This window comes from Macaca fascicularis, chromosome 1 (assembly GCF_037993035.2).
Source record: "Macaca fascicularis isolate 582-1 chromosome 1, T2T-MFA8v1.1".
NCBI lineage: Eukaryota > Metazoa > Chordata > Mammalia > Primates > Cercopithecidae > Macaca > Macaca fascicularis.
Window position 1 is genome coordinate 157,302,144 of NC_088375.1, and position 27,345 is coordinate 157,329,488.

Genomic DNA, 27,345 nt, shown 5'->3' on the forward strand with positions numbered 1-27,345 from the left:
GCCTTGCACCTTACAGTTGGGGTTTGGTTTGTAGGGCAAATTTCTTTTTTTATGATACAGTGTGGAAGTTAGTGTTGGTAACTGGTGAGAAAAACGAACAACAGCCAATAATCCTAGCACTTTGGGAGGCCGAGGTGGGCAGATCATGAGGTCAGGAGTTCGAGACCAGCCTGGCCAACATGGTGAAACCCTGTCTCTACTAAAAGTACAAAAAATTAGCCGGGCATCTGTAATCCCACCTACTTGGGAGGCTGAGTCAGGAGAATCGCTTGATCCCAGGAGATGGAGGTTGCAGTAAGCCAAGATCGTGCCATTGCACTTCAGCCCAGGCGACAGAGCAAGACTCCATCTCAAAAAAACAAGACCAAAAAAAAAAAAAAAAAAAAGAACAAAAACCAAACAACTACCCCAACAAAACACAGCCACAGAAGCATCCACACTGATTTTCCCAAATCTTTTCAATTACTCAATGCCTGCTTTAAATCAAAATATGAACCCTGGCATTGTGAACAATTTCCAGATCAGATTTACAATTCTGCGACATGACAACTTTGACTCAAAGAGCAAATCATGTTGAAAATTTCTTTATGGTGCTAAAAAGATTGCAAAGAAATTATTTTTCAAATGTCATGTCTGTCTCTTTCAGGCCCGAGGGCATCCTAGTCTAATGAAGAGAGTTTTAACCCAGAAATTGTTAAGATCACAGGAGTTCTCTGGATGGGCTTCAGCTGGTTTACCTAACATTTGTGAAATAAAAGTCTTTATGTGCTTTTTATTGCAATGGGCATGGATCGCTTTGATTAGATTCTCTACAGAGGCCTGTAACCCAACTAGACAAAAGTTGGTCCACTGGCCCGGGTCCAAGGGCTGAGAGGAGGATTCTGCCGAGGTCTGCCACCATCCAGCTGTCAAGGAGCTGCTGTGGTTTTAGTGTCTTCTTGCATAAAGTGCTCTCTTCAGATGACCCATTATCCTCTTTGTCTCCTCTACACTTTCATACTGGAATCTGATGATGTGATGATCATAAATTTAGCTGAACCTTCACCTCTAATGTTCTAGATTCTAAAAACTATACAAACTAATGATTCAGTGTCATCTTTCATTGGCACATTGAATATCATCAGCCACAAAACAAACTAAAATTTTAGGAAAACATTAATATTTGCATTGCATCAAAGGAGCAGAAGGGTGACTACCTCCCATTTTGACACATTATCACTTCTTTATGACAAGTCAAACCCTTAGGAAACTTTTTCCGTGAAGTCAGAATCTCATTTCTTTATGTAGTACATTATGACAAACAACGCTTAAATCTATCATCACCCCACATCAACTGTGTGGTTATAAGTCTATCAATTTTGTTAGGCTTCCAAAGACAGACGGAAGAGTGGAGAGACTGGACAAATATCGCTTATAATCACCCAGACAGTGATTTTAAAACATTTTTTTACTTGAGGACTAAAGAATTTTGGCCAAGGTTAAAATTTATCTTCTTTCATAAAATCAATTAAATTAAAATGAATGTTTTTAAAAAACATTATGGCTTAAAAAGGCGAATCAGGTCAAAATGATACATTTTTTTTCCATTGGTTCTGTACCCCCAAAAAGCCACTTTTTAAGGTAAAGAGGATTTCGACATGAGAACATAGGCTAATGAGAGATCTGAAAGAGCGTTCTTGTATTGGACTTGTAAAACTTGAGCTAACTTACTGTCACGATGAGCCCCTTTTCCTGGAAGTATTTAACCAATGGAGCAGCGTTCTGCTTGAAGTTCATTAGTCTCCTTTGGGTAGCTTTTACGTTGTCGTCTGGTCGGCCCTGCTGTTCTGCACGCTTCAGTAATCTTTCTTTGAGTCTCTGATTAGCACAAGCCAGGAATACCACCAAGTCGGGGGTACAGATCTGTGGAGAGCATCAACAAACAGAGAGGCATTCAACATACCAACCAATGCATGTGGGCAGCTGCATCCATTTCCTGTTGTTCTGTGGAGGCTGCCATATATTTGGCCCTGTATGTTTTTGCCAGTATATCTCCAGGGCTGCCGCTCTACCCAAGGCCAGGAGCAGCCTTTCCCAGTGTAGTCCATGTGAATAGCATTCCCTAACTCATGTGGCCATATGCAGTAGCCAACACTTTTTATACATGCTCAAATAAGTTTCCAAGTTGAATTAAGAACAGTCTCAGCCAACCTTTGCTAAAAATATTGTATATGCGACTTGATTTTAGAGGGGAGGAACTACCGGGCCACAGGTGTTCTCTACAGTAAACAAGTACTATTGCTATGATTACTATTTGTTACCATTTAAAAATTATCTACTGTATGCCAGGCCCAATGCTATTTCCTTAAGATATTGCTGGCCGGGCGTGGTGGCTCATGCCTGTAATCCCAGCACTTTGGGAGGCTGAGGTGGGTGGATCACGAGGTCAGGTGTTTGATACCATGCTGACCAACATGGTGAAATCGTCTCTACTAAAAATACAAAAAAATTAGCCGGGCGTGGTGGCACGCACCTGTAATCCCAGCTACTCAGGAGGCTGAGGCAGGAGAATCACCTGAACCTGGGAGGCAGAGGTTGCAGTGAGCTGAGATCGTGTCATTGCACTCTAGCCTGGGCGACAGAGCAAGACTCCGTCTCAAAAAAAAAAAAAAAAATTGCTAAATTTTGCAACAATCTGCAAGGTAAATGTTATCTCCATTTCATAGATGAGGAAACTGAGGCTCTGAGAAATTAAAGTACTTGTCTGAGATCACATGGTCAGTAAAGTAAAAGTTAATATTTGAACTCCAGTCTGTCTGGTCTAAGGCCTCTGTTCCTTTCACTATCACAAAGTACTGAAAGGCCCAAAGGTCTTCATAAATTTCAGAAAATACTGAGGAGTGGCATGAAAAGAACCTATGAAGTAAAAAGTTTCTATTTAACTAAATTAGAACTAGCATTGCATTTAAAACATAACATGACTACATGAGGTGACTGCAGCTTATAACTGAGAACGGGAGAAGGCAAAAAGACAGTTTGCATAGTGGTTTGAAGCAATAATCTCCAAAGTGTTTTACTGCATCTTCACATTAGTAAATGTTTTAAGCATATACCCCAATTACTTATTAATTTACTAATTATGCATGTACATATGATATGCATGTATTACTATACTAGTACAGAATGCACATTGTAAAATATATATAAAAATACAATTTTTAAAGGATGGGATTCTACTATTGTAATTTTAACGATTTTTTTTCCCATATCACAGTGGTTTGCTTTGTGCACTCTGGAGACCACTAGTTAAAAAATGGACTTGGGAGGCTGGGAGACAAGGATTCCAGTTTTTTTTGCCCCAGGACTTACCAGCTGAACGATAGGCACATAATTTAATCTTGCTAAACCTCTATGTCCTTATCTGTCAATAGAGATACACGAACTGGCCTCCTTGAGTTATTATGAAGATTAAATAATATAAAATACATGGCATGTATGTTTCATGGCAGGTGCTCAATACATTTTAGCCACAGTTGCTATCTCTTAGTTTTCATGATTCTATGTGGCTCTGGTTCTCCTTTAACTTCTTATTTTTTATTTTGTTGTTTTGTCTTCTGCTCACATTGGTTCCTCCTCAGATCCCTGAAGTGGGGGGTGTTTTCCAAGGCTTAGATCATACTCTTTTCCCTCTCCAGGTTCTCACTCTTTCCGTGTCCTTCTACTGTTTTGGTTTCAGCCACTACCTTTAGCTGATAAAGTTCAAATCTCCACTGTCAGCACTGACTTTCAATAGCACCCCAGTTCTATATTTTCAAATGTCTATGTGACAGCTCTATTTATGTCTGAATGTTACCTGTGACTCGGCAAAAATTAATTTCAGCAACTTCCCACCTAAATAAAATCTCATCTTATTTATTTTTACTGTAGCAACACTCCTGTCCTAAATCTCTTAGCTGGAAGACTTAGTATCAATTCTAACCCTTATCATCAAAACTTCTGTCTATCCAAGTTATCACTGCTGCCTATTGATTTTGTCTTTAAAAAATTGTTCAAATGACCAGGTGCGTTGGTTCATGCCTGTAATCCCAGCACTTTGGGAGGCCAAGGCAGGCAGATCGTGAGGTCAGGAGTTTGAGACCAGCCTGGCCAAAATGGTGGAACCCCATCTCTACTAAAAATACAAAAATTAGCTGGGTGTGGTGGCGTGTGCCTGTAGTCCCAGCTACTCAGGAGACTAAAGCAGGAGATTCACTTGAACCCGGGAAGCGGAGGTTGCAGTGAACTGAGATTATGCCATTGCACCCAAGCCTGGGCGGCAAGAGCAACACTCTGTCTCAAAAAAAAACAAAAACAAAAAACAAAAAACATTGTTCGACATCTCGTCTTCCAATTCTCACTGCCACTGTGTAAGCGCAGGAATATGCTAGGAAAGGTGATTAGGAGCGTGGATTGTGGAATCAGACAATCCTGGGTTTGAATCTAGAATCTGCCTTCTATTAGTTGTTTGTCCTTGTGTAAACTGTTCAACCCCTTTGAACCTCAGTTTTCCCAACTGTAAAGTAAGGAATAAACTCCTAACTCAGAAGTTAGTATTTCCCAATTTTTAAAAAACATGCAAATCATTTTTGAGAAACCTTAAAAAACTAGAAAATCACTTGTAATATTTGTGAGATATATCATAAAGAGATTACGTGAAGTTGAAGCTTTTATTTTAATCAAATATTATCTTATAAAATTCATAAACATAACTATCAGTAACATCCAGCTTCAGCCATTATAATAAAAGATATAATTTAAATTTTACTTTAAATAAATTACATAAGAATTTTGTTGACAAATAAAATGATATATTGTGCTTGGTTTGGTGATAACATGTATTAAAACATAAGAAAAAACTAACTCAGCTTTGAATGCAGATAAAAACTTCTTGTATTTTTACATTTTTGCATTTTGCACTGAAATGTTTTACTTTAATACATTTTGTGTTTGTTTTAGTCTGTTAATGTAAGTGCTTCTCTTTCCTTGACACAGTAAGGCCATGGATAGCCTTCTACACAGGTGTGATTACTACAACGATTACAATCATCACTATAGTCTGTCTTTTACTACAGGTATTGGCTTTTGAAAAACTAGCGACAGCTTGAAATTTATGTGGTTTTTTAATACTTTGAATAAAATTGCATTTTGTTTATGTATGTTTTTAGTTAGACTTTTTCCAAGCAGTTTTAGGTTTACAGAAAAATTAAGTGGGATATATAGGATTTTTGATCAATAAATGCAACTTCAGGTCTGAAAAAGATGACCTTGAAATGAATCTACTAAGCTATTGAATGTTATAACTGTGATTAATTTGCCGTCTTTCCTTGGTATAAATTAATGCCTTATGACTAGTTCAGTGGAAACCTTACAAGCCAGGAGAGAGTAGCATGACATATTTAAAGTGCTAAAGGAAAAAAATACCATTACCCTGGAATAGCATATCCAGCAAAAATATCCTTCAAACATGACGGAGAAATAAAAATTTTCCCAGGCAAACAAAAGCTAAGGGATATCATCAACACCAGACCTGTCCTACAAGAAATGCTAAAGGGAGTACTTTAACCAGAAAGAAAAGTTAGTTAATGAGTAATAAGAAATCATATGAAGGTACAAAACTCACTGGCAATAGTAAGTACACACACAAAAAAACACAGAATATTATAATACTGTAGCTGTGGTGTGTAAGCTACTCTTATCCTAAGTAGAAAGACTAAATGATGCACCAGTCAAAAATAATAACAACAACAACTTTACAAGACATAAGATATAAATAAAAACAACAAAAAAAGTTTAAAAATGGGGGGATGAAGTTAAGGCATAGAGTTTTTATTAGTTGTCTTTTTGCTTGCTTGTTTGTTTATGCAAACAGTGTTGTTATCAGATTAAAATACGGGTTAGGGCCGGGTGCGGTGGCTCATGCCTGCAATCCTATCACTTTGGGAGGCTGAGGCGGGCAGATCATGAAGTTAAGAAATCGAGACCGTCCTGACCAACATGGCGAAACTTTGTCTCTACTAAAAATACAAAAATTAGCTGGGCGTGGTGGCACGCGCCTGTAGTCCCAGCTACTCGGGAGGCTGAGACAGGAGAATCACTTGAACCTGAGAGGCAGAGGCTGCAGGGAGATGAGACCACGCTGCTACACATCAGCTTGGCAACAGAGTGAGACTCCGTCTCAATAAATAAATAAAGGGTTAAAAGATAGTATTTGCAAGCCTCATGGTAACCTCAAACCAAAAAACATACAATGAATACACAAATAAATAAAAAGCATGAATGGGATTGGTGCCCTTGTAAGACAGAAACCAGAGACTCCCTGTCCCTTTCACCATGTGAGTGCACAGAGATAAGACTGCTATGAACCAGGAAGCAGGCCCTCACTAGACACCAAATATGCCAGTGCCTTGATCTTGCACTTCCTAGCCTCCAGAACTATGAGAAGTAAATTTCTACCGTTTTTAAGCCTGGATAAATAGATAAATAATATAGGACTGGGAATTAAAAAAGTTAAAATACAAAATAGCCAAGATCACCACAGCAGGTAGGCATAATCAGCTGACTGCTCCACCTCAGCCATAAGCACGCTCACGGGATTCCTTGTAACCCCCGCATAGAACCATGCATTACGGCCTCATGTTCTCCAATAGTGCTCCATTTTAAAGGGAAATTATACTTAAACTGTTTATGTTTTCCCCAAACTTTAGTAGCAGACATCATTCTATTTTAAAAGATGTGAAGACCCTGAAAGCTTTTAAGAAATTCACTGTGAAATGTTGAGAAGTATCAGCAAACAAAATAGTGGTCACAGGATCTTTGGCATCCTTTTCCTTAGTGTATGTTCTCAAAAAACATGTGCTGATTGAATGAGTGAATAAATAAATTACAAAACAACACCACCACCAAAAAGTGAGGCATCACTTTTGTCTACACGGAAGTAAACTTTCAAATTGTTGATATTGTTTCTCCTGTGGAATCAACAAAGTCAGTCTTTCTTTCTTCTTTCATTACCCAGGCAACTCAATCTTCCTCCGTTCATTTTTAAAGACTTTACTTGCCGGGCGCGGTGGCTCAAGCCTGTAATCCCAGCACTTTGGGAGGCCGAGACGGGCGGATCACGAGGTCAGGAGATCGAGACCATCCTGGCTAACACGGTGAAACCCCGTCTCTACTAAAAAATACAAAAAACTAGCCGGGCGCGGTGGCGGGCGCCTGTAGTCCCAACTACTCGGGAGGCTGAGGCAGGAGAATGGCGTGAACCCGGGAGGCGGAGCTTGCAGTGAGCCGAGATCGCGCCACTGCACTCCAGCCTGGGCTGGGCGACAGAGCGAGACTCCGTCTCAAAAAAAAAAAAAAAAAAAAAAAATAAAGACTTTACTTGAATGACTATTCTGTTAAAAAGAACCTGTGACTGCCTTTGTATAAGCAAAGACATATTCATTGTGTCAGACCGCAAAGTGAGCTCATTTTAATGCTCCTTGTTCTTAACTGTCAGTACTTTTGACTGTCCTATTCTTTATGAAGAAGTGTTAGAGGGTCTAGACTCCATAATTCAGATCAGCTAAACTGTCAGAAACCGGAAAGTAAAGTACTAAAGAAAAGAGAAAATCACAGTTGAAACAAAAACTTTCTAAAAAAGGAAAAAAGACAGACAACTGGTCTTCACTATGGTTTAACATGGAGACAATTTCTGGGCAGAGCTTTCAACAGATCACAGGGATAGGGGACAAAAAGTGGTATATGGGGCCCACCCAGGGGAAGAGGCTCTAGAAAGTAACCACATCAAACCCCACCCCCAGGCTTTTGCTGGAACTCCAAAATGGTATACTATCAAGAGTATGTGTGAACCACCCTCAGATAACTAAATTTCATTTAGGATACCCTCAAACTTTTATTGTATTAAGGGGATTGAATGTGTTTAACAGAGACAAATGAAAAGAGAACAAAAAGGACAAGTCAGAAGAAAATAATCCAGAATGAAGCAAAAGAAGAAAAAGGTAGAAAAAATATGGAAAGGAGCAAAAGAGACACCTGAGACATGGTTAGAAGGCTCTAGGAAAAGAGAAAATGAAGAAGCAATATTTGAAAATATAATACCTAAGAATTTTCCAAACTGACAAAAGTCATCAAATCCCAGATCCAAGAAGCAGTATAAAAACCAACAATAATAAACAGAAAACTCAAACCTAAGCACACTGTAGTAAAACTGAAAACCTAGAGAGACCAAAAAAAAATCTTTAAAGCAGCCAAAAAAGAAATGAGAGATTATTTTCAGAGAAGCAACAATCAGACTGACAGCTAAATTTTCAAAAGAAACAATGAAAGTCAGAAAACAATGACATGATTTCTTTAAAGTATTGATATTTAATAACTGCCAACCTACATCTCTATATCCAGCAAAAAAAAAAAAAAAAAAAAATCTTTCAAAACTGAAGACTAAATACAGCATTTCCAAACAAATAAAAACTGAGAGAATTTGTCATCAGAAATTCTAGAGTAATTAAAACATCAAAGAGTATTCTTTAGCTAGAAGAAAAATGATCCAGGATAGAAACTTGGCCCAGAAGAATGAATGAAGGGCAATGAAAATGGTAAATATGTAGGTAAACTTAAATAAATATTAACCTTATAAAAGAATAGTAAAAGTATCTTGTGATATTTACAAATAAAGGCAGCACATAAGTCATGAGGCAGGTAAATGAAGTTCAACTGTTCTAAAGTCTTTTACTTGTTCAGGAAGGGTACTTTTGCCACTGTAAAAGTACTGATTTCTATGAGACATTAATAAGTTAATGATGATATGCCATAATTTCTAGAACAGGAGTGGGTAAACTCTTTCTGTAAAGGACCAGATGGCAAATATTTCAGGCTTTGCAGACCATATGGTCTTGTAGCGTGCAAGTAGCACAGACAATAGGCAAAATAATGGGCATGGCTGTATTCCAATAAAACTTATTTACAAGGACAGGCAACCAGTAGGACTTGGTACATGGGCCATAGTTTGCTGACCCCTGCTCTAGAATAACCACTAAAAAAGCTGTCAGTCACATAAGATATAATTAACTAGCACGGGGGGCGGAAATTAAAAAATAAAAATTGTTTAACTCAAAAACGTAAGAAAGGAGAGAAGAAACACAAAACAAGTGGAACAAATAGGAGGTAAATTGTAAAATACTAGAATTAAACCCAAGTATATAAGTAATTACACTAAATTTGAACAGAATAAATATTTTAATTAAAAAAAAATATGGACTGGATAAAAACAAAAACAAAACTGAACTACCTGCTGTTCATAAGAGTGTGTTAGGCTGGGTTCTCCTGTGCAGGAGTGCCTCAGGGCAGAAAGCCAAACATACACCACGAGTTACTGCACACTACACTGACACAAAGCTAGTCACAGCAAAAATGGCCAAGTAAAAGGTGGACTCAGAGGTTATGAGGTGGGGCCTCAGAGGTGTTCAATATAGCAGTACACTTTTAAGACGCAAAAAAGCTAAAGGTAAAAGGATGAAAAAACATACCACGAAGACACTAAACAACAGAAAGCTGGTAAAACTATACAAATATCAAACATAGCAGTATACTGTAGGGAGAAAAGTATTACCTAGAGCTAAAGAGTGCCATGTCATTATGATAAAAGGTTTAATTATCCAGGAAGAAATAATAACTTCTAATTTGCATGACCTAGTAAACTAGCTCAAAGTATTTAAAGCTGAACTTGAACAGGATTAAAAGGAGAAAGTCACAAATCCACAATCATAGTAGCAAATTTTAATATATCTTTCTGAGCAACTGATAGAATAAGTAGCAAAAAAATCAGTAAGCATATAGAAGATTTCAACACAATTGACAAACCAATATTACCTATAACACTGCAACAACCCACTTGAGGATAAAGTCTTTAAAAACACACAGAGAAGTTGTTATAAAAGTTGAGCATATTCTGAGCCATAAAGGAAGCCTCAACAAGTTTGAAATGATTGAAATCATATAATCATCAATGGCTATAGTAGAAATAAGCTCTGCATAAATTATAAAAATATATAAATAAATAAAATAAATAAATAATAAAAATATAGCTAGAAAATCCCCATGTATTGAAATTAAATGATAACACTAATATTAATATATTTCCTGGGTCAAAAAATCACAATGGCAGAAAATAATATTTTATATTAAATTATAACAAAATTATGACATTCTAAAACATTTGCAAGGTTGAAATCAGTGATCTATCCATGTAAAAATAGTAAAAAAAAAAGAGAAAAATTTAGACCTTATATGGTCTACTAAAAAGTAGAAAGAAGAAAAGATAAAGAATAAAAATTAATAAAATATAAAATAAACATATTATAGATAAGGTGTTGGTTCTTTGAAAAGACTAATAAAATTGATAATCCCTGGTAAAACTTAATGAAGAAAAACAGAAAAGGCACAAATAATATTGAAAATAAAAATAAATGAATCTCTAAATATTCTATAAAGTTTAACATGCTAAAAGAGGATATTAAGAATAACTTTATGAAAACAATTTGGAAATTTTATATAAAATGAACAGATTTCAGTGGGACATGGTAGTGCATGTCTGAGTCCTACCTACTCAGGAGGCTAAGGTGGGAGGATCACCTGAGCCTGGGGAAGTCAAGGCTGCAGTGAGCCATGATGGTGCCACTGCACTCCAGCCTGGGTGACAGAATGAGACCCTGTCTCAAAAACAAAGAACAGATTTCTAGAAAAACTCAACTTCTCCATACTGACAAAAGAATAAACAGAAAGCCTAAATAATCCTATATTTATAAAAGATATTAAATCCATAATTCAAAACTCTCACAAAAACAAAACCCCAGACCTAAGTGGCTTCACTGGTGAAATGTACTAGAAACCAATCTAACAAAAGCCTTCTGTAAAATACCAAAAAAGGGAATACTTTCCAATTCATTTTATGCAGCCACCATAATCCAAAGCCTGAGAACAACATTAGAGGAAAAAAAAAATTTTAGGCTGATTTCACTCATGAACATAGACATAAAAATTCTAATAATATAGCAAATGAATCCATCAATATGTAAAAAGGATTATACATATCATGACCAATTTAGATTTAACCCATGGGTGAAAAATTGATTTACCTTTCAAAAACCAAGCATTATAGTTTATGAAGTGAATAAAGGGGAAAATCATTTGATAATCTTAATAAATTAATAAGTATGGAAAAAGCTTTGGTAATATTTAACATTCATTCATGATACTATTATCTAAGTAGGAATTCAAGTGGTCTTCTTTCATGTGATAAAGAGTAAATTCACAAAATGAATAGCAAGCATCATACTTAATAGGGAAATGTTGAAACCTTCCCTTCGAGATTGGGACTGAAACAAAGATGCTCATTATCAGCACTTCTAGTTAACATTGTAAAGGAGATTTTAGACAGTTCAATAAGACACAAAAAAGAAATAAAACACACGGTTGGAAAGAAAGAAATACGATTGTCATTATTTGCATACAATATGATTGTACATATAAAAATTAAAAAATTTAAAACTATTAGAATATGCAAATTTAGCATGGTCTGCATATAAGGCTAATATACAAAAATCAACTTTATTTCTATGTACTAGCAACAAATAACTTAAAACTGAAATAAAAATATTAAATTTTAAAAAGTCATTTAATTACCTAGGGGGAAAATCTAATGAAGGATGGTACAAAAACACTATACTAATCTTGGTAGACGTTAAAGAAGACTTAAAATGAGGCATGTGCCATATTCATGGATGGAACACGTAATATCATAAAATATGTCATTTTCCCCCAAATCGATCTATAGATTCAATGTAATCCCTAAATTCCAACAGGTTTTCTGGGGAGGGATACAGAAATTGAAAAGCTGATTCAAATTTATTTGGAAATGCAGAAAGATCAAGAATAACCAAGGTGATCTTCAAGTCAATCTTGAGGAAAAAGAATAAAGCAATAAAACTTATTAAAGATAGTGTGGTATTGCTGTAAGGAAAATGAGTAGAACACTGGAACAGAAGACAGAACCTAGAGACAGATTCACTGCCCAAATATATGGGCATTTGATTTATGGCAAGGGTGGCTCTGCAATGCAGTGGGGAAAGGACAGTTTTTTCAACAAATCATACTGGGTAAAGTGGATGTCCATATGGAAAAAAATGGAATCCCTACATTATATGATATGCAAACAATTCATTCTAGATGGATTTTCAGATCTAAATGTGAAAGACAAAATGATAGTCTGGAAGATAATATATGAAAATAGTTTCTGTATCTTAGGGTTGGTAGGGATTTGTCAAACAGAACCTAGAAAACTCTAACCATAAAAGCAAAGTTTGATAAAATTGATTGCTTTAAAATAGAAAAAACACTCTTATTATTAACTACTCCATTAAGAGTAAGAAAATGTCAGCTACACAGGAGAAGATGTTTGCCACATGTATAACCAACCTCATTCCCTCTCTTCACTTTTGAGGAGAAAATAGGTGTCTGCAGTCGGTCAGAACGACTTTTCACTGTGCTATAATACTGAGCAGAGGTATGGTTTGCCTCTCTTTTATCACCAAGAGGCTGAAGAATATCCATCTTTCTTTCTTTCTGTCTGCTGCTCATCCTTCTTTTTTGAACTTCCTTTTTCTGTGCAGCTATTGAGATCTGCCTGACTTAATTCTCAGAAGACCTCTGTTGGGCAGCTAAGCACTGACAGAGCTTATGATTCTCTGGCTCCAGTTCCTGGCTTCTTCTGCACTAGCATTGTCTGAATCAACATTTTTATAACAATAGCAGGACAACCCTGAGACTGGGGGTGAAATTAGGATTGGAGGAGGCTTTGGTCAGCTTTGGTCCCAGGCTCCAGGCTATCCCCAGCCCAGATAAAAGGAATTCTCCATGTGGTTCAGATAGCATTTTGGGACTCCCCTTGGGTTTGATAACAAAGTTTCACAGCAAAGGAATGGTTTTGTTTCTGAAAAGGTAGTCCTTGCACTAGTTGCCCTTGTTCAGGCATCCTCCAGAAGCCTGCTAGAAACACAAATTCATATGGCCCGGCACAGAGGCACACCCGTAATTCCAGCTACTCAGGAGGATGAGGTGGAATGATCAGTTCAGCTCAGGAGTTTGGGACCATCCTGGGCAACATAGCAATACCCCATTAAAAAAAATGCAAATTTATGAGCTCCATTCTGCTCTACTGAACCAGAATCTCTGGAAACAGGACCCATGAAAGTGTGTTTTAATCTCTTCTTTATATGAAACTTTCTACACAGAAATGACTGGTCAAGACAGGACCTTAGTGAAGTTGTAGGGTATTTAAAAGTAAAATAATAACAACAATAAAAATCCAAAGTGTATCAATATGATTAACCATGAAAATGGAAAAAATAAAGCTTTTTTTTTTTTTTCACTGAGGGAGAGAACTAGTATATGAAACTTTATTTTGGTAGTTTAGCCATTTCCTGTTGAAAAGCTGCATTCCATCTGTTATTGTTTGAGTATGTCCACCAAAAGTTCACGTGTTGGCAATTTAGTTGCCATTGTATTGGTGTTAAGAAGTGGGGCCTTTGGGAGGCAATTGGGTTAATACCATTACAGTGGGAGTTCAGCCCCCTTTGCTGTCTGTGTTCTCTCATCCACCCTTCTGCCATTGGATGACCCTTGCCAGATGCTGGCGACAGCCTCTTAGGCTTCCCAGCCTCCAGAACCATAAGCCAAATACACTTCTGTTCTTATAAATTACCCAGTCTGTGGTATTGCTATAACAGCATAAAAGAAACTAAGACACTATCCATTTCCATGATCCTGTGGTAATCTCTTAAGCCCCAAATGCATATGGTTTCTACTACTTTAGTAAATAAATTAGTTACTAAGTTACTCTGTCCTTTCAGAAGCCTAATTAATCATATCTGCTGAACAGAGAATATCATTAATGGTTTCAAAAATATATCGTTAAAATTAGTTTATGAAACATATTTCTGTGGCTTGATTTTTGTGGCTCAAATCTTCATTTCAATAAAAGTGATTGGGGTATATTAGGCTCTCAAGATATACGAATTTAATAAAGAGGAAACATTGAAGGTTTTTTTTTTGTTTGTTTGTTTGTTTTGAGATGGAGTCTCACGCTGTCACCTAGGCTGGTGCGCAATGGTGCAATCTCGGCTCACTGCAACCTCCACATCCTGGGTTCACGCGATTCTCCTGCCTCAGCCGGAGTAGCTGGGATTATAGGCACCCGCCACCACACCCAGCTAATTTTTTGTATTTTTAGTAGAGATAGGGTTTCACTATGTTGGTCAGGCTGGTCTTGAACTCCTGACCTCATGATCTGCCCGCCTCAGCCTCCCAAAGTGCTGCAATTACAGGCGTGAGCCACTGCACCTGGCCTGAAGTTTTAATGAATAGTATATACCAGGTTGACAATAAGGAAATGAATGTAAAGTTATAAAGCCATTTTTTTTCTCTAAGATGTCTTTTCCTCACTGTTAATTTGATTATTCAGGCATCTATTTCATTCATTTACAAATTTATTCAGGTAGTATTTACTAGGATCCTATTATGAGCTAGAAGTGAAGTTCTGGAAAGGTAGACTGAGACTAGATGGGCTGGCATTGTCTTCTATGCTAAGCAGCTGGGGTTTTGTTATATACACATGGGAGTAATATATTTTATTTTGTGCTTTACAGTGCCAATGGCAGTGCAGGCAGCAGACTAGATGGGGAGAGACTAGAGGCAAACAGATCATCTGGAAGAGCTAATGAGCCTGAACTGTCTACAATTATGTGCCCTTTATGAATAGAGGGCAAATAACATATAATGTAAAACATGATCTTTATGACCATAAGTGCTAACACTAGGCAAATAGCACTGCAATAAGACAAAATAACTTTCTGAAATTGGAGGGGAGGGAGAAATGAAGGCAAATGAGTAAAGTTAAAAAATACATCAGTTGTTTCTACACCTGTAGGGTGAGCTATGCCTGCCTGGTTCATGGTGATCAGTATATGGACTCCTCATTACTAGTGCATGTAATGCATGATTGAATAAACTGCAAACAGCATCTATTAAGAAGTAGTCAAATGATTGGATGATAATGTTGGCTGATGTTGCCAGACTCAGCCAAGAAAAATCACTATAGGGATTTTCTTCAGCATGTTGTTAATGGTATCATTTAGCAAACTTCTTTTTTTTTTTTTTTGAGATAGGATCTTGCTCTGTTGCCCAGGCTGGAGTGCAGTGGCTCAGTCATAGTTCACTACAGTCAAACTCTTTGGCTCAAGCGGTTCTCCCATTTCAGCCTCTTGAGTAGCTGGGACTACCGGTGCACGCCACCATGCCCAGCTTATTTATTTACTTATTTATTTGTAGAGATAGGGTCTTGCTGTTTTGCCTAGGCTGGTCTTGAACTCCTGGCCTCAAGCGATCCTGCCACCTTGGCCTCTCAAAGTGCTGGGATTACAGACATGAGGCACTGCACCCTGCCCCATTTAGCAAACTTCTAAGCCAGCTCTCTCTACCTGCCTCCTTACAAACATTTAACATTTAAATTCATAATACTGACTATAGGAATGATTGCCCATGAGATTCTGTTACTGGTATATGGACACAATCCTGACTTATACTGACTACTATGTTCATGAATTCATGGAAGCAAAGATTGAGAAGGATCCTTAAAGGTCATGTGGTCCAAATTCCTATTTAATCTGCATAGCAATTAATTTTCAAAAAAATTTGGAGCTAACTAAAAACATATATCTTTAATTTCATTGCATTCATTTAAAAAAGAAGTAAGTGTTATTTCTCCATGATCTACCTACTTTGGACAACTGGATTTTATACTTTGAGACATATTGCATCCATTCAAAGGCAGTATTAGAAAAGTGGTTTAGACATTCTTAAAGGAAGAAGCACATTTTCAAATCTTTTAAAAGCATTTCTTGTAGGAAAATAAAACTCCAGAGTATATTAAATGTGAACTGATATTGGGAGAATACAAAAGAGTGAGAAATTATCAGATAGCACCATTAATACTTCATGCACAAACTTACTGAATGGAAAACAGACTAAAAATTTGCCACAAAATGTCATTATTAAAGATTTCCATTTGAAACTTATATCAAAGTACTTAAAAAAAAAACTTTGGTGTTATTCCAAAGGCAAACTGGTATCTTTTTTTAGGAATAAGTCACTTTGATTCATGTAGCTGAAAGAAGCTAACACTTCAAAAGAAGATTCACGCTTAATATAGTTCTATTTCACACTTATCCACATTTATTTCTTAGCACTCAAACACAATGACTGTCTCCAAAGAAATTCATAAGGCTATTAAGTTATTAATGGATGGAGGAGTGATGGTATTGCACTCTATTCATTAGGTCTTACCAGACCTCTCTGCTTATCTCAGAGAGTTGTCTCAGAATAACTCTTCTCTTTCATATTGGTAATAAAAAAACACTTTAAACATATCATCAGCCAATATTTGAGGCATTAAGTAACACCTAAAGTCCAGCCATAATTTGATAATACATCTTTAGTGCATCTTGTTCTCAAATTTTTCTTGCACATCCTACATATAAGAAACATTAAGGAAGAATCATTCATTTTTCCACTCCTTCAATCCATAAACATTTATTGTTTAATATGTACCTTTAACTGGTTAAACTAGCTCACTATTCTTCATTCATTTCTTTTTCTTTTTAAACATTTTCTGACAAGTATGGTTCTAAAACCACCTGGAAATGCATTGATAGGTGTCCACTTCAGTTCAACAAACATTTACTAAGCATTTACTATGAGTCAACTATGACACTAGACGAAAGAGATGCAAAATGGGCAAGACATAGTCCCTCTCAACAAGGTTCTCCCAATCCATTGTAGAAGCAGACACATAAAATGTTATTTCAATACAGCGAAATTCTATGGAAGTTTCACTATATTGGAATATAGTTCCAAAATGGAGGCCAGCACAGGGTGTAACAGAGGTAGAGAAGAGGGCCTTGAGGTCTGGAAACTTGTGGTCCATGTGAGCAGCACATGACCATATGACATGTCGTCTTTCCCCAGCAACTTTTTAGGACTCTGCTTTTCCCATAAAAGTGTGTAGGGAGAGGAAGAAAAGAAGGAGTCACATCCAAGTCTATGTCCTGGCAGGCAAAAATGGTTCTGTGAAAAACCCTTATGATATAATCAAATTACCTTTCTATCACTCACTAGGGAGATTTTATTTTAGTACTACCAGATATATAATAGTTGAATTTTGTATTTTAAAAGTAGCGGCCGGGCGTGGTGGCTTACGCCTGTCATCCCAACACTTTGGGAGGCCAAGGCGGGCGGATCACGAGGTCAGGAGTTCGCCTGACCAACATGGTGAAACCCTGTCAAAAAATACAAAATACAAAACAACAACAACAACAACAAAAAACCTACAAATATTAGCCGGGCATGGTGGTGTGTGCCTGTAATCCTAGCTACTCAGGAGGTTGAGGCAGGAGAATTGCTTGAACCCGGGAAGCGGAGGTTGCAGTGTAGTGAGCTGAGATTGCACCACTGTACACCAGCCTGGATGACAGAACGAGCCTCCGTCTCAAAAAAAAAAAAAAGAAAAAAGGAAAAAAAAGGTAGTGCATAATCTGGCATCCAGCTCTGAATTGCTCTGATGTAATAGAGAATTATAAATTCAAGTTTCTTGTTAGAGGATGATGGCCTGGTAGCCACCATCACATCCAGAAGAGGAAGCTAAGCCAAGAGACTACCCAATGAAATGATGTGCAGAATACACGGAAGCAAGTCTCCTTCAGACAATCAGGAACAGTCTCTGTTCAACAACTTCCCCCATCTCACCCCAATGCCCCTTTAACTACAACCCAACTTCCAGGAGGAGGGTAGAGGTTTTGTTTTTTTCCTATGAAGATCTAATAAATGGCTTGGCAGATTCAGGGTTTCTAGAACATCTGAGACGAGAATTCAAACTTTTCAACTCTGCAGTCTACATCCTGGGGGGTATGGCCCCATTCAGGTGGGTTTATATCTGGGATGAACAGAGAATCATCATTACTAATTATCACTGCACTTTAGATACGGCTTCAGAATCCTTCTCAGCATACTGGGTTAAGGAGTCATTGCAATTTGAATGTGGTACACAAAATGAAATCTTTTTGCCACCATTGGTTTATACACATAAAAGAGGTGGCTCTATAGGCATACATGAAAATTAGTTTTAGTCTTATTCTATAGCCATGAGTAAGACACACACACACACACAAATGGTGGTGAACATTTTTTTAATATGTTCCACATTTAATTAATTGAATTTTTAAAGCAGTGGTGGACACAAGAGGCATTTTTAACTAAAATCAGAGAAGTTATTTCCTAACATTGTTCATGCCATTTTTTAATTTTCGGCATTTTCAGGAGGCTAATCTTCACCCTACTTTCTCATTAGTAAATGGGTAGATTGCCAATGCTCTACAAGGCAATAGCTATTATAAGAATGGGTCTTTTCAAATTGTGCTGGTGCCTTGAGTTGAACCCAGACTTTTGAGTCTCTGTTGGCTGCAGCAGCAGCAGCTGCTTTCACCCTGGTCTTCTGCTCTAGCAGGGAGCCAGAGCACTGAAACACAATCATTCTCACAGGATATTTTTAGATTATTGATTTGGTGCTTTATTGTTTCCTTATTTTTGGAAATGTAGGAGTGATTTCGACAGAAACTAATCTGAGCTGGAAACCCTTTCCAAATATTTCTCTCCTCTATTTCTCTCTCTGTGCATTATATCTATCTACACACACATGTGTATGTATGCACACACATATACATACATAAACACACACTGACTAAAGAATGATATTTATTAGAATATTTGGTAGTTCAAGTGGAATATATTTGAGTTAATTTCCAAAAGGCTTATTATTAAATTATAATAGAAAGCAAAGAAGCTCAGATATAGAAAGGCCTGCTGGAGATTTTAAACCATTATTCATTCTAATTATTCATTTGCTCACTCATTTCGATCATTCATTCAGTAAATATTGAGTGTTTATGTGTACAAAGATAATATTAAAGAATTCCTAAAAGTTTTCAGACAAGAAGAATCAATGATTGGCTCTAATAATTTGCTCTAATGTTTATGGTACTTTTAAGGAGATTTTTCTCCTATATAAATTCAAAATTTTTTTCTTAAATGCAAATTTATTTACTCAGCAGAAAAGAAACAGACAATATGCTATTTAAAAACTGTTATACATGCATGCGAAACAGTTATAAAGAGATGACTATAAAGAAAAACAGGCCGGGCACAGTGGTTCACGCCTGTAACTTCGGGAGTCCAAGGTGGGCAGATCCCCTGAGGTCAGGCATTCGAGACCAGCCTGGCCAACATGGCGAAACTGTCTCTACTAAAAATACAAAAAAAATTAGCCAGGCGTGGTGGCGCACGCCTGTAGTCGCAGCTACTTGGGGAGGCTGAAGCAGGAGAATTGCTTGAACCTGGGAGGCGGAGGTGGCAATGAGCCGAGATCACGCCACTGCAATCCAGCCTGGGCGAAACTCTATCTCGAAAAAAAATTTTTTTTGAAATAAACAGAGCAGAACTTGTAAAACTAAATGCACTCTCTCTTACAAAATAGGGCATTTGGAAAATTAAAAATTCACTTTAATATATTGTCCACTGCTCAGAGCATTTTGGGATCTAACTCCAGAGAGCATCTTTTGAATGCTAAACCCCAGTCCTTTGGGACTAGACTGACCTTTTTTACTGCTCAGGGAGATAGTATAGTTAGGTAGAGAGAGCACTGGGGAAAAGACAGTAAGGTGCGTAATCTAGCTCTCACATTAACTAGATTTGTGAATTACAGCCAGCCATTTAATCTCTCTGGGACTCAGTTTTCTCATTTACAAATTGAGATCAGTAGCTACCAATCTTTTTTAGTTCAAAGACCATTTTTAAAGTTTTTGTTTTTGTTTTTTAAATCCCAAGAATCTCCACATGGTAAAGCTATCCTTTTGGTATCAGTTGATTGAGAAAAGGCTCCTGTTTGCCTAGCTTTGTTTCCCTCTGCAATGACTCAGCAGCCCCCAGAGGGAGGGACCACCCGTCACCTGATGCAGGATAAAGTAGCCTGTAAAATCTGTGCTTGAGTTACTCTTCTATGAATCAATGTACTCATGGAAACCATTAGTTAAACATGAAAGGAAAGAATTTCTTTAGGCTATGACTCACAGAAAAAAAAGAAAAGGAAAAAGAAAAAAAAAGAATCAAGGACTACAAACAGATTAAATGCAATAATCAAGGGCTACTCACCACATTAGTAAATTAGTCACTACTCATTCTTCTAAAGCAAATATAAGCATATCACCCTCTAACCCATCCACATATTTGGACAAATACCCATGACTCTGTATTCAAACAACGCTATTTTAAAAATAAAGATGTTATTCTTCTCAGTCAATATTTTAGGAAATAATCATCATGGAAAGTTAAACAATAAGCTAGACATGGCTCACCCTGTTTTTATAGTACATAAAAATGTGCTGCTAATATATAGAAATACAATTGATTAGTACATTGGCCTTGTATTCCATGACCTTGCTAAATTTAACTAACAGTTTTAGTAAACGTTTTGTAGATTCCTTAGGATTTTCTTTGTAAACAATCATGTATTTCAACAGTATAGACAATATTAGTTCTTCCTTTCCTATATTTATGCCTTTTGTTTCTTTTTCTTGTCTCAGAGCAGTATTTAGAACTTCTCAGACCACTATTTAGAACTTTTACTATTTCTATTTAATGTTGTTAAAGCTGTTGTAAAAGCTGACACCCTCACAATTCCCAATATTAGGGGGCAGCACCCAACATTTGACCGTTAAGTATGACGTTAGCTATAGGTTTTTGTAGATGCTCCCCATCAGAAAAGAATTCCCTTCCAATCCTAATTTGCTGGGTTTTTTATGAACTTATGTTCAATGTTGTCAAATGCTTTTTCTGCTACTATGATCAAAAAGAACATCAAGCTTTTAAAATGTATTGAGACTTTTTTTTTTTTGGAAAGGGAATCTCGCTCTATCGCCCATTCTGGAGTACAGTGGCAAGACTTCAGCTCACTGCAACCTCTGCCTCTCAGGTTCAATCGATTCTCCTGCCTCAGCTTCCGGAGTAGCTGGGACTCAGGCACGTGCCACTGTGCCCAGCTAATTGTTTTGTATTTTTAGTAGATGGGGTTTCGCCATGTTGGTCAGGCTGCTCTCAAACTCCTGACCTCAGGTGATCCGCCCGCCCTGGCCTCCCAAAGTGCTGGGATTACAGGCATGAGCAACCGCACCCGGCCGAGACTTGTTTAATGGCTTAGTAAATGGCTTATCTTGGTCAGTGTACCGTATGCAGTCAAAAACACTGTGCATTATTCAGTTGTTTGATACAGTGTTTTAGACATGTCTATTGTTCTTTAGATTTTCTATGTCTGTACTGGTATTTTGCCTAGTTGTTATATTAAATACTGAGAAAAAATTGTTAAAATTTCCAATTATGAATGTGCACTTGTATATTACTTCCTTTATTTCTATCAATTTTTGAGTCATGTATATTGAAACTTTTTATTAGGTATATAAACATTTATAAATTGTATGTCTTTCTGATGAACTGATGCATTCACCACTATGAAATATTCCTGTCTCTGGTGAGACTGTCTGAAGTCTACTTTAATGTCAGTAACATCACTCCAGCTTTCTTATGTATAGTGTTTTCACGGCATACCTTTTTTTTTTTTAGACAGAGTCTTGCTTGTCGACGCCCAGGCTGGAGTGCAATGGCGTCATCTCGGCTCACTGCAACCTCTGCTTCCCAGATTCAAGCAATTCTCCTGCCTCATTCTCCTGAGTAGCTGGTATTACAGGGATGCACCACCATACCTGGCTAATTTTTGTATTTTTAGTAGAGATGGGGTTTCATTATATTGACCAGGCTGGTCCCAAACTCCTGACCTCAGGTGATCTGCCTGCTTTGGCCTCCCAAAGTGCTGAGATTACAGGCATGAGCCACTGCACCTGGCTGGTATACCTTTTTAATCCTTTACTTTCAACCTGCATTTTAATTTTTTCAAAAGTGTTTCTTGTAAAAACGAAGTATGCTTATTTCTACCCATATAATGAAAATCTTATTTTAATCTTTCTGTTATGGTAGAAATCCTTCCGATACTGTGTGGCTGAGTCCGCATCCAAATCTCATCCTGAATTGTAGTTCCCATAATCTCCACGTGTCATGGTAGGGACCAGATGGGTGGTAATTGAATCATGGGGGCATTTACCCCCATGCTGTTCTCATGATACTGAGTTCTCATGAGACCTGATGGTTTTCTAAGGGGCTTTCCCCACTTTGCTCAGCACTTCTTCCTGCCGCCCTGTGAAGAAGGTGCCTTTTTTCCCCTTCGTCTTCTGCCATGATTGTAAGTTTCCTGAGGCTTCCCCAGCCATGCAAAACTGTGAGTCAATTAAACCTCTTTTCTTTGTAAACTACCAGTTTTGGGTATTTCTGCATAGCAGCATGAGAATGGACTAATACACCTTCTGTAGAATAAATAATTACCCTGTTTATTCATTTTAGAAATTCAGCATCTCTAACATTTTTCTCATAATGTGGGGCACACTTGTACACATAATCATTCTTCAAAGAATGCAATGTGCTTACAGTCAGTGAGACTAAATCAGTAGGATCTGAGAATAGTATCTTGGACTTCCAACATATATGACAGCCAGTTTAATTTGAATTTATATTTTTGGCAATTACTTAAGATATCCAAATTATAACTGCCTCTGCATTTTCTCAAGAAACTGGTCTTTTCTATTAAAGAAATTATGGAAATTGCGCCTGGAAATTAACGAAATAAAATAGTTTATGTTTGAGTGAATCTCGGTGCAGAAAATACAAAATGTTACCACTGGGAAGCCTTTTGTCACTCATCCTTATGAGGCATTCTAGGGGAATGAAACCAGTGTGTGCTGGCATAAAAGAATGAAGACACAGTCACTGAACAACTGCTGTGGGCAGTGCCTTGCAGAGCCGTGAGAAATACAAAACATAGATGAAAGAGTTTCAGCCCTTAATGAATCTGATTGTGCTATCCATTTTCCCTTTGCCCCTCTAGCTCTACTCTACACCATTCTCTCCCCAATTCTGTGCCCTGGTGACTCTTCTGAAATGTATAAATCAGTTCTCTTGATCTCTGGCTTGCAGCTGTTTTTGACCAGCGGTAAGCATCAGTAGGAGATCAGAGGAAGGGAGGAAAGGAAAATCTTGATATTTATTCCCTTGGCTCTCATCCTGTGAAATCATCATGAGCTGGCTACCTCTCTCTACTGAAGGTCAAGGCCCCTATAAGGAACCTTTCTTCATACATTTGTCTTTTTCTGGGTTCTCCTTGAACTTGCAGGCCTAGGGATGGAAACAGAACCCACTTCCAGCAGCCCTGTAGCATCGAACTATCTTTTGTTGTTTGTCCCATGCATATCTTTCCATTGTTTCCTCATGTCCTATGCACACCTTTATTAAACACTCTTCTGTTTAGTCTATTTGAGTATGCCACTGCTTTCCTGCTGGAACCTGACGCAGGAATATGATGAACTAATAATTAGCAATATAAAGCATTATGCGATAAGGGCCATATAAATATTGTAAATTGTAACATAATTTGCTGAACAAGTGGAGAGTAGACAGAAATCTCCAATGCTTAGGGTCCTAAAGGAAGGTGTCCAAGAGAAGGGGAGACTGGACAAGCAGAAAAAAGAAGACCCACTGAAGAGAGACAAGCAGTGAGGGAGCAAGAACAAAGTGTATTGAAGGCACAGCGGTAAAACAAGCCAGGTCCTGCTCAGATCAGATTGTTCAGATCAGACTGTTTAGGATAGTGAGTCCATGGAGACTCATGCACTGAATGACATTAATACTGGGAACACATCTTACTTGAAATTCCTCACAGTCTAAGGAATTTCTCTTCCAGTCAGAAAGTGTGAAGACCAGTAAAGGTGACATTACTGATGATATGATTTGAATCATGTCCCCACCCAAATCTCATGTCAAATTTTAATTTCCGGTGTTGGAGAAGGGGACTGGTGAGAAATGACTAGATCATGGGGGCAAAGTTCTCATGAGTGGTTTAGCAGCATCCCCCCGTGCTCCTGCATAATGAGTGAGTTCTCACGAGATCCAGTTGTTTACAGGTGTGTAGCATCTCCCCGCCTCTCTTTCTTTCTCCTGCTCCAGCCATGTGAAGTGCCATCTTCCCCTTTAAGATTCCACCATGATTGACGCCAAGGAGATGCTACACATCTACAGCCTGTGGAGCTGTGAGCCACTTAAACTTCTTTTCACGAGAAATTCTAATTCAGCAATTCTGTCACGGAGATTGGACAATATGCATTTTTTAACAAGACATGTACTTGATTCTGAATCAAACCATAGAGGGAGAAACATGTTTGTGGACAGTAATTGTCATGAAAGGTTTTCAATCAAAGGGGTGAACTAATGGCAGTGGTCTTTTAGAAAGATTAGTCTGGCCATAGGACACAAGATAGACTGGATGTGGAAAGAATGAGGACAGGGAAGGTAGTCGAGAGAAGACTCTAAAAGTTCAGATAGATGGGACTGAATGAACACCTGGCATGAAAAGATGAAATTAAGGGAAGGGACACATATGAGCAAAGTGAAAAATGGGCAGGTATTTATTATTAATTGACCTTTATGGTATGGGGGTTTAAAACATGTCAACAAGTGTGTGTGTGTGTGTGTGTTTTTTACACTATTTTTTAAAAAGTGGATTCTAATTCCCCTCCCCTTGAATACAGGCCAGTCTTAGTGGCTCATTCTTAACAAATAGAAAGTGATAAAAGTGACAGTTTATGACTTCTAAAGCTAGGTTACAAAAGGTGATAGGGCTTCCTTCTGGCTCTCTCAAGTTAATGCCTTTAGAGCCCTGAGCTGCTATGGAGTCCAGCTGCCCTGAGACTTCCATGTGGAGAGATGAGAAGAGATGCCTGAGGAGCCTCGGCTGTTCCACCCCCAACAGTTTCAGTCTTCCCAAACCAAGCATGAGGTATACAGATTGAGAAGACTTTGAGATTACTGCAACCCCAACTACCATTTAAATGCAACCTCAGAAGCGATGTTGAGTTGAAACCAATCAGCTGAGCAGTTCTTGACTTCCTGACCCATAGAAAGCATGTGAAATTTCAAATATTGTTGTTTTAAGCCAGTAAGTTTTTGGCTTGATTTGTTACGCAGCAACCATGCCTTGATATACATGGCAAAGTCAAAGATGACTCTAATTTTATCTTTATACAAAGTTTGGATATTGATTCTCCACTTGGCATAGGACAATTATAAAAATCTCATCAGCCTTTTAACTTTAATGGTCTTTTGTAGCATCACAGCACATTGCAATAAAAATAAATGAATAATCATCTTCTACTAATATATTATCAATTTCAAAACCTAATTATTAAATAATTATAAACAAGCTTCTAAGTCATTAGTTCCAAGGGAAATCATCAACATTTTCTTTTAATATTTTCATGAAAGTGCTAACGCTTAGAAAAAATATTGCATAATTAAAATTAAATCACTCTTATCTCCCTTAGGAACCACAAATCAAATTATGAGTTTGTCAAATCAATTCACTATGCAAGTAGGATCATAGCCCTCTGAGGGTTAATTTTCTTTTATCTCTAACGTTTTTTAAAAAACCATATTTAGTTGAGAATTTTTCATATATCCACTCTCACTCACTCAAACTCAGAACTTACTCTATTTTAGACTCCTTAAATGGCAATGCTGAGGCTAAATTACAGATCCTAGAGGAAATCACAAATAGAAAAAGAAAAAAAAAATGAACAGATCGTCATTCTACATGCTTCAGCAGGCCTCACTCTCTTTCATCCCACAGTGCATGACAAACGAGTTCACAAGGACTGTGTTTGCTCCAGGGCCACAACCTTCCTAAGCACAATTCCTGGAGTCCTTTCTGTCTTACTCAAGAAGCCAGAAAGAATGCAACTGAGTAAGAGTGGCATTTAGGAGGTCGTGGGGGCTTTAAAGTCCCTTCCCATCATGACCACTCCGCTATGATCCAAGTAAAAATGCTTCGTGTCTGCTAGCACCAACCATTAGTACTTTTATAAACAGCATACTTCACATCTCAGAAAACAAAAGCACCACCATGAACTGCCGCTTTCAACAGGAGTTTGAATTTGTATTAAAGAAATTATTCCTTCAGTCATTCCCCACATCTCTGAGAGTTTGGTATCAGACATATTCAATTCCCTAGCCCGGGATTCCTTAAGTAGGGTGCACACATCCAGGAGGATGGCTCGAGATGATAAATTGCGGTGCAAAAAGAAATATTAGATCTTCTGTTCAAATTGACTTTTTAAATTTAACTAGCAGAATAAATTAAGCTTCACCAATCTTTGGCATATAGACTGACATTGTGGCACCCACTGTACCAAAGAGTCACCTGTCGGTGACATAGGATCTATATACTTTGTGAGGCATTTTTTGGTGACAAAACATTTTTTTTGTGACAACACAAAATCACTATCCAGTCAGTTTAGTTTTAATCAAACCTTTGAATCCTGTCTCATAAAGTTTTTAATCAAATCTTTGAGTCCTGTCTCATAAAGTTTTAATCAAGTTTCTTCAAAGTAGTTTCATTTTAAATCACATTGTGCTTAAAATGTTAGTGAGATAAAATAGTTTTTATACTAAAATAAAATATAAATTGCTGAAGTTATTGGTTATTTCACCTTCATCTCTCCTTCTTAAATATTCTTTGTGTATATTTTATAATTCACATTCTAATGTATACTAAGGGCTCAAATAACTTACTGGTAGTATGCATGATCAAAAAAGTATGGAGAATAATATCCAATGTATTAAGTGAAAAAAACAAAAATATGAGAGCAAGAATCTATACACATGCTTCCTTGTATAAAATATCTCTGGAAGGATAAGGTGTCTGCTTTCTGGAAGGTACCTGAGGACAAGAATAAGAGAGTTTCCAGTGTATGTAATTTTATATCCTTAAATAAATATTCAGCTACCTAAACGTGTTGTCTATTTGAAATTAAAGTTTAAAAAAAATGAGAGACCATATGTTAAACATTGTATGTATTTATACTCTATTATGTATGATTATATGTACATGTATTTTACCATAAGGATACATTATTCATTCATCTTTGTGTTTCCAGAACAAAGTACAATAGCCCAGAACATGATAGCATCTCAATAAATATCTGTTGTTAAATGAAACTACTTGGAAGGATTATGTGAAAAGCT

At 37.4% G+C, this 27,345-nt stretch overlaps 1 protein-coding gene across 4 annotated transcripts in view; it reads right to left on the reverse strand.

Moving 5' to 3' along the window:
• The window catches only part of AK5 (adenylate kinase 5), a 293,062-nt gene that overhangs the window by 230,816 nt on the left and 34,901 nt on the right, over positions 1 to 27,345 (reverse strand). For all 4 annotated transcript variants that reach the window (XM_005542979.5, XM_005542978.5, XM_045368561.3 and 1 more), the window contains exon 6: positions 1,711 to 1,902. In XM_005542979.5, coding sequence (XP_005543036.2) covers positions 1,711 to 1,902 — 192 coding nt within the window. The remainder of the gene's footprint in view (positions 1 to 1,710; positions 1,903 to 27,345) is intronic.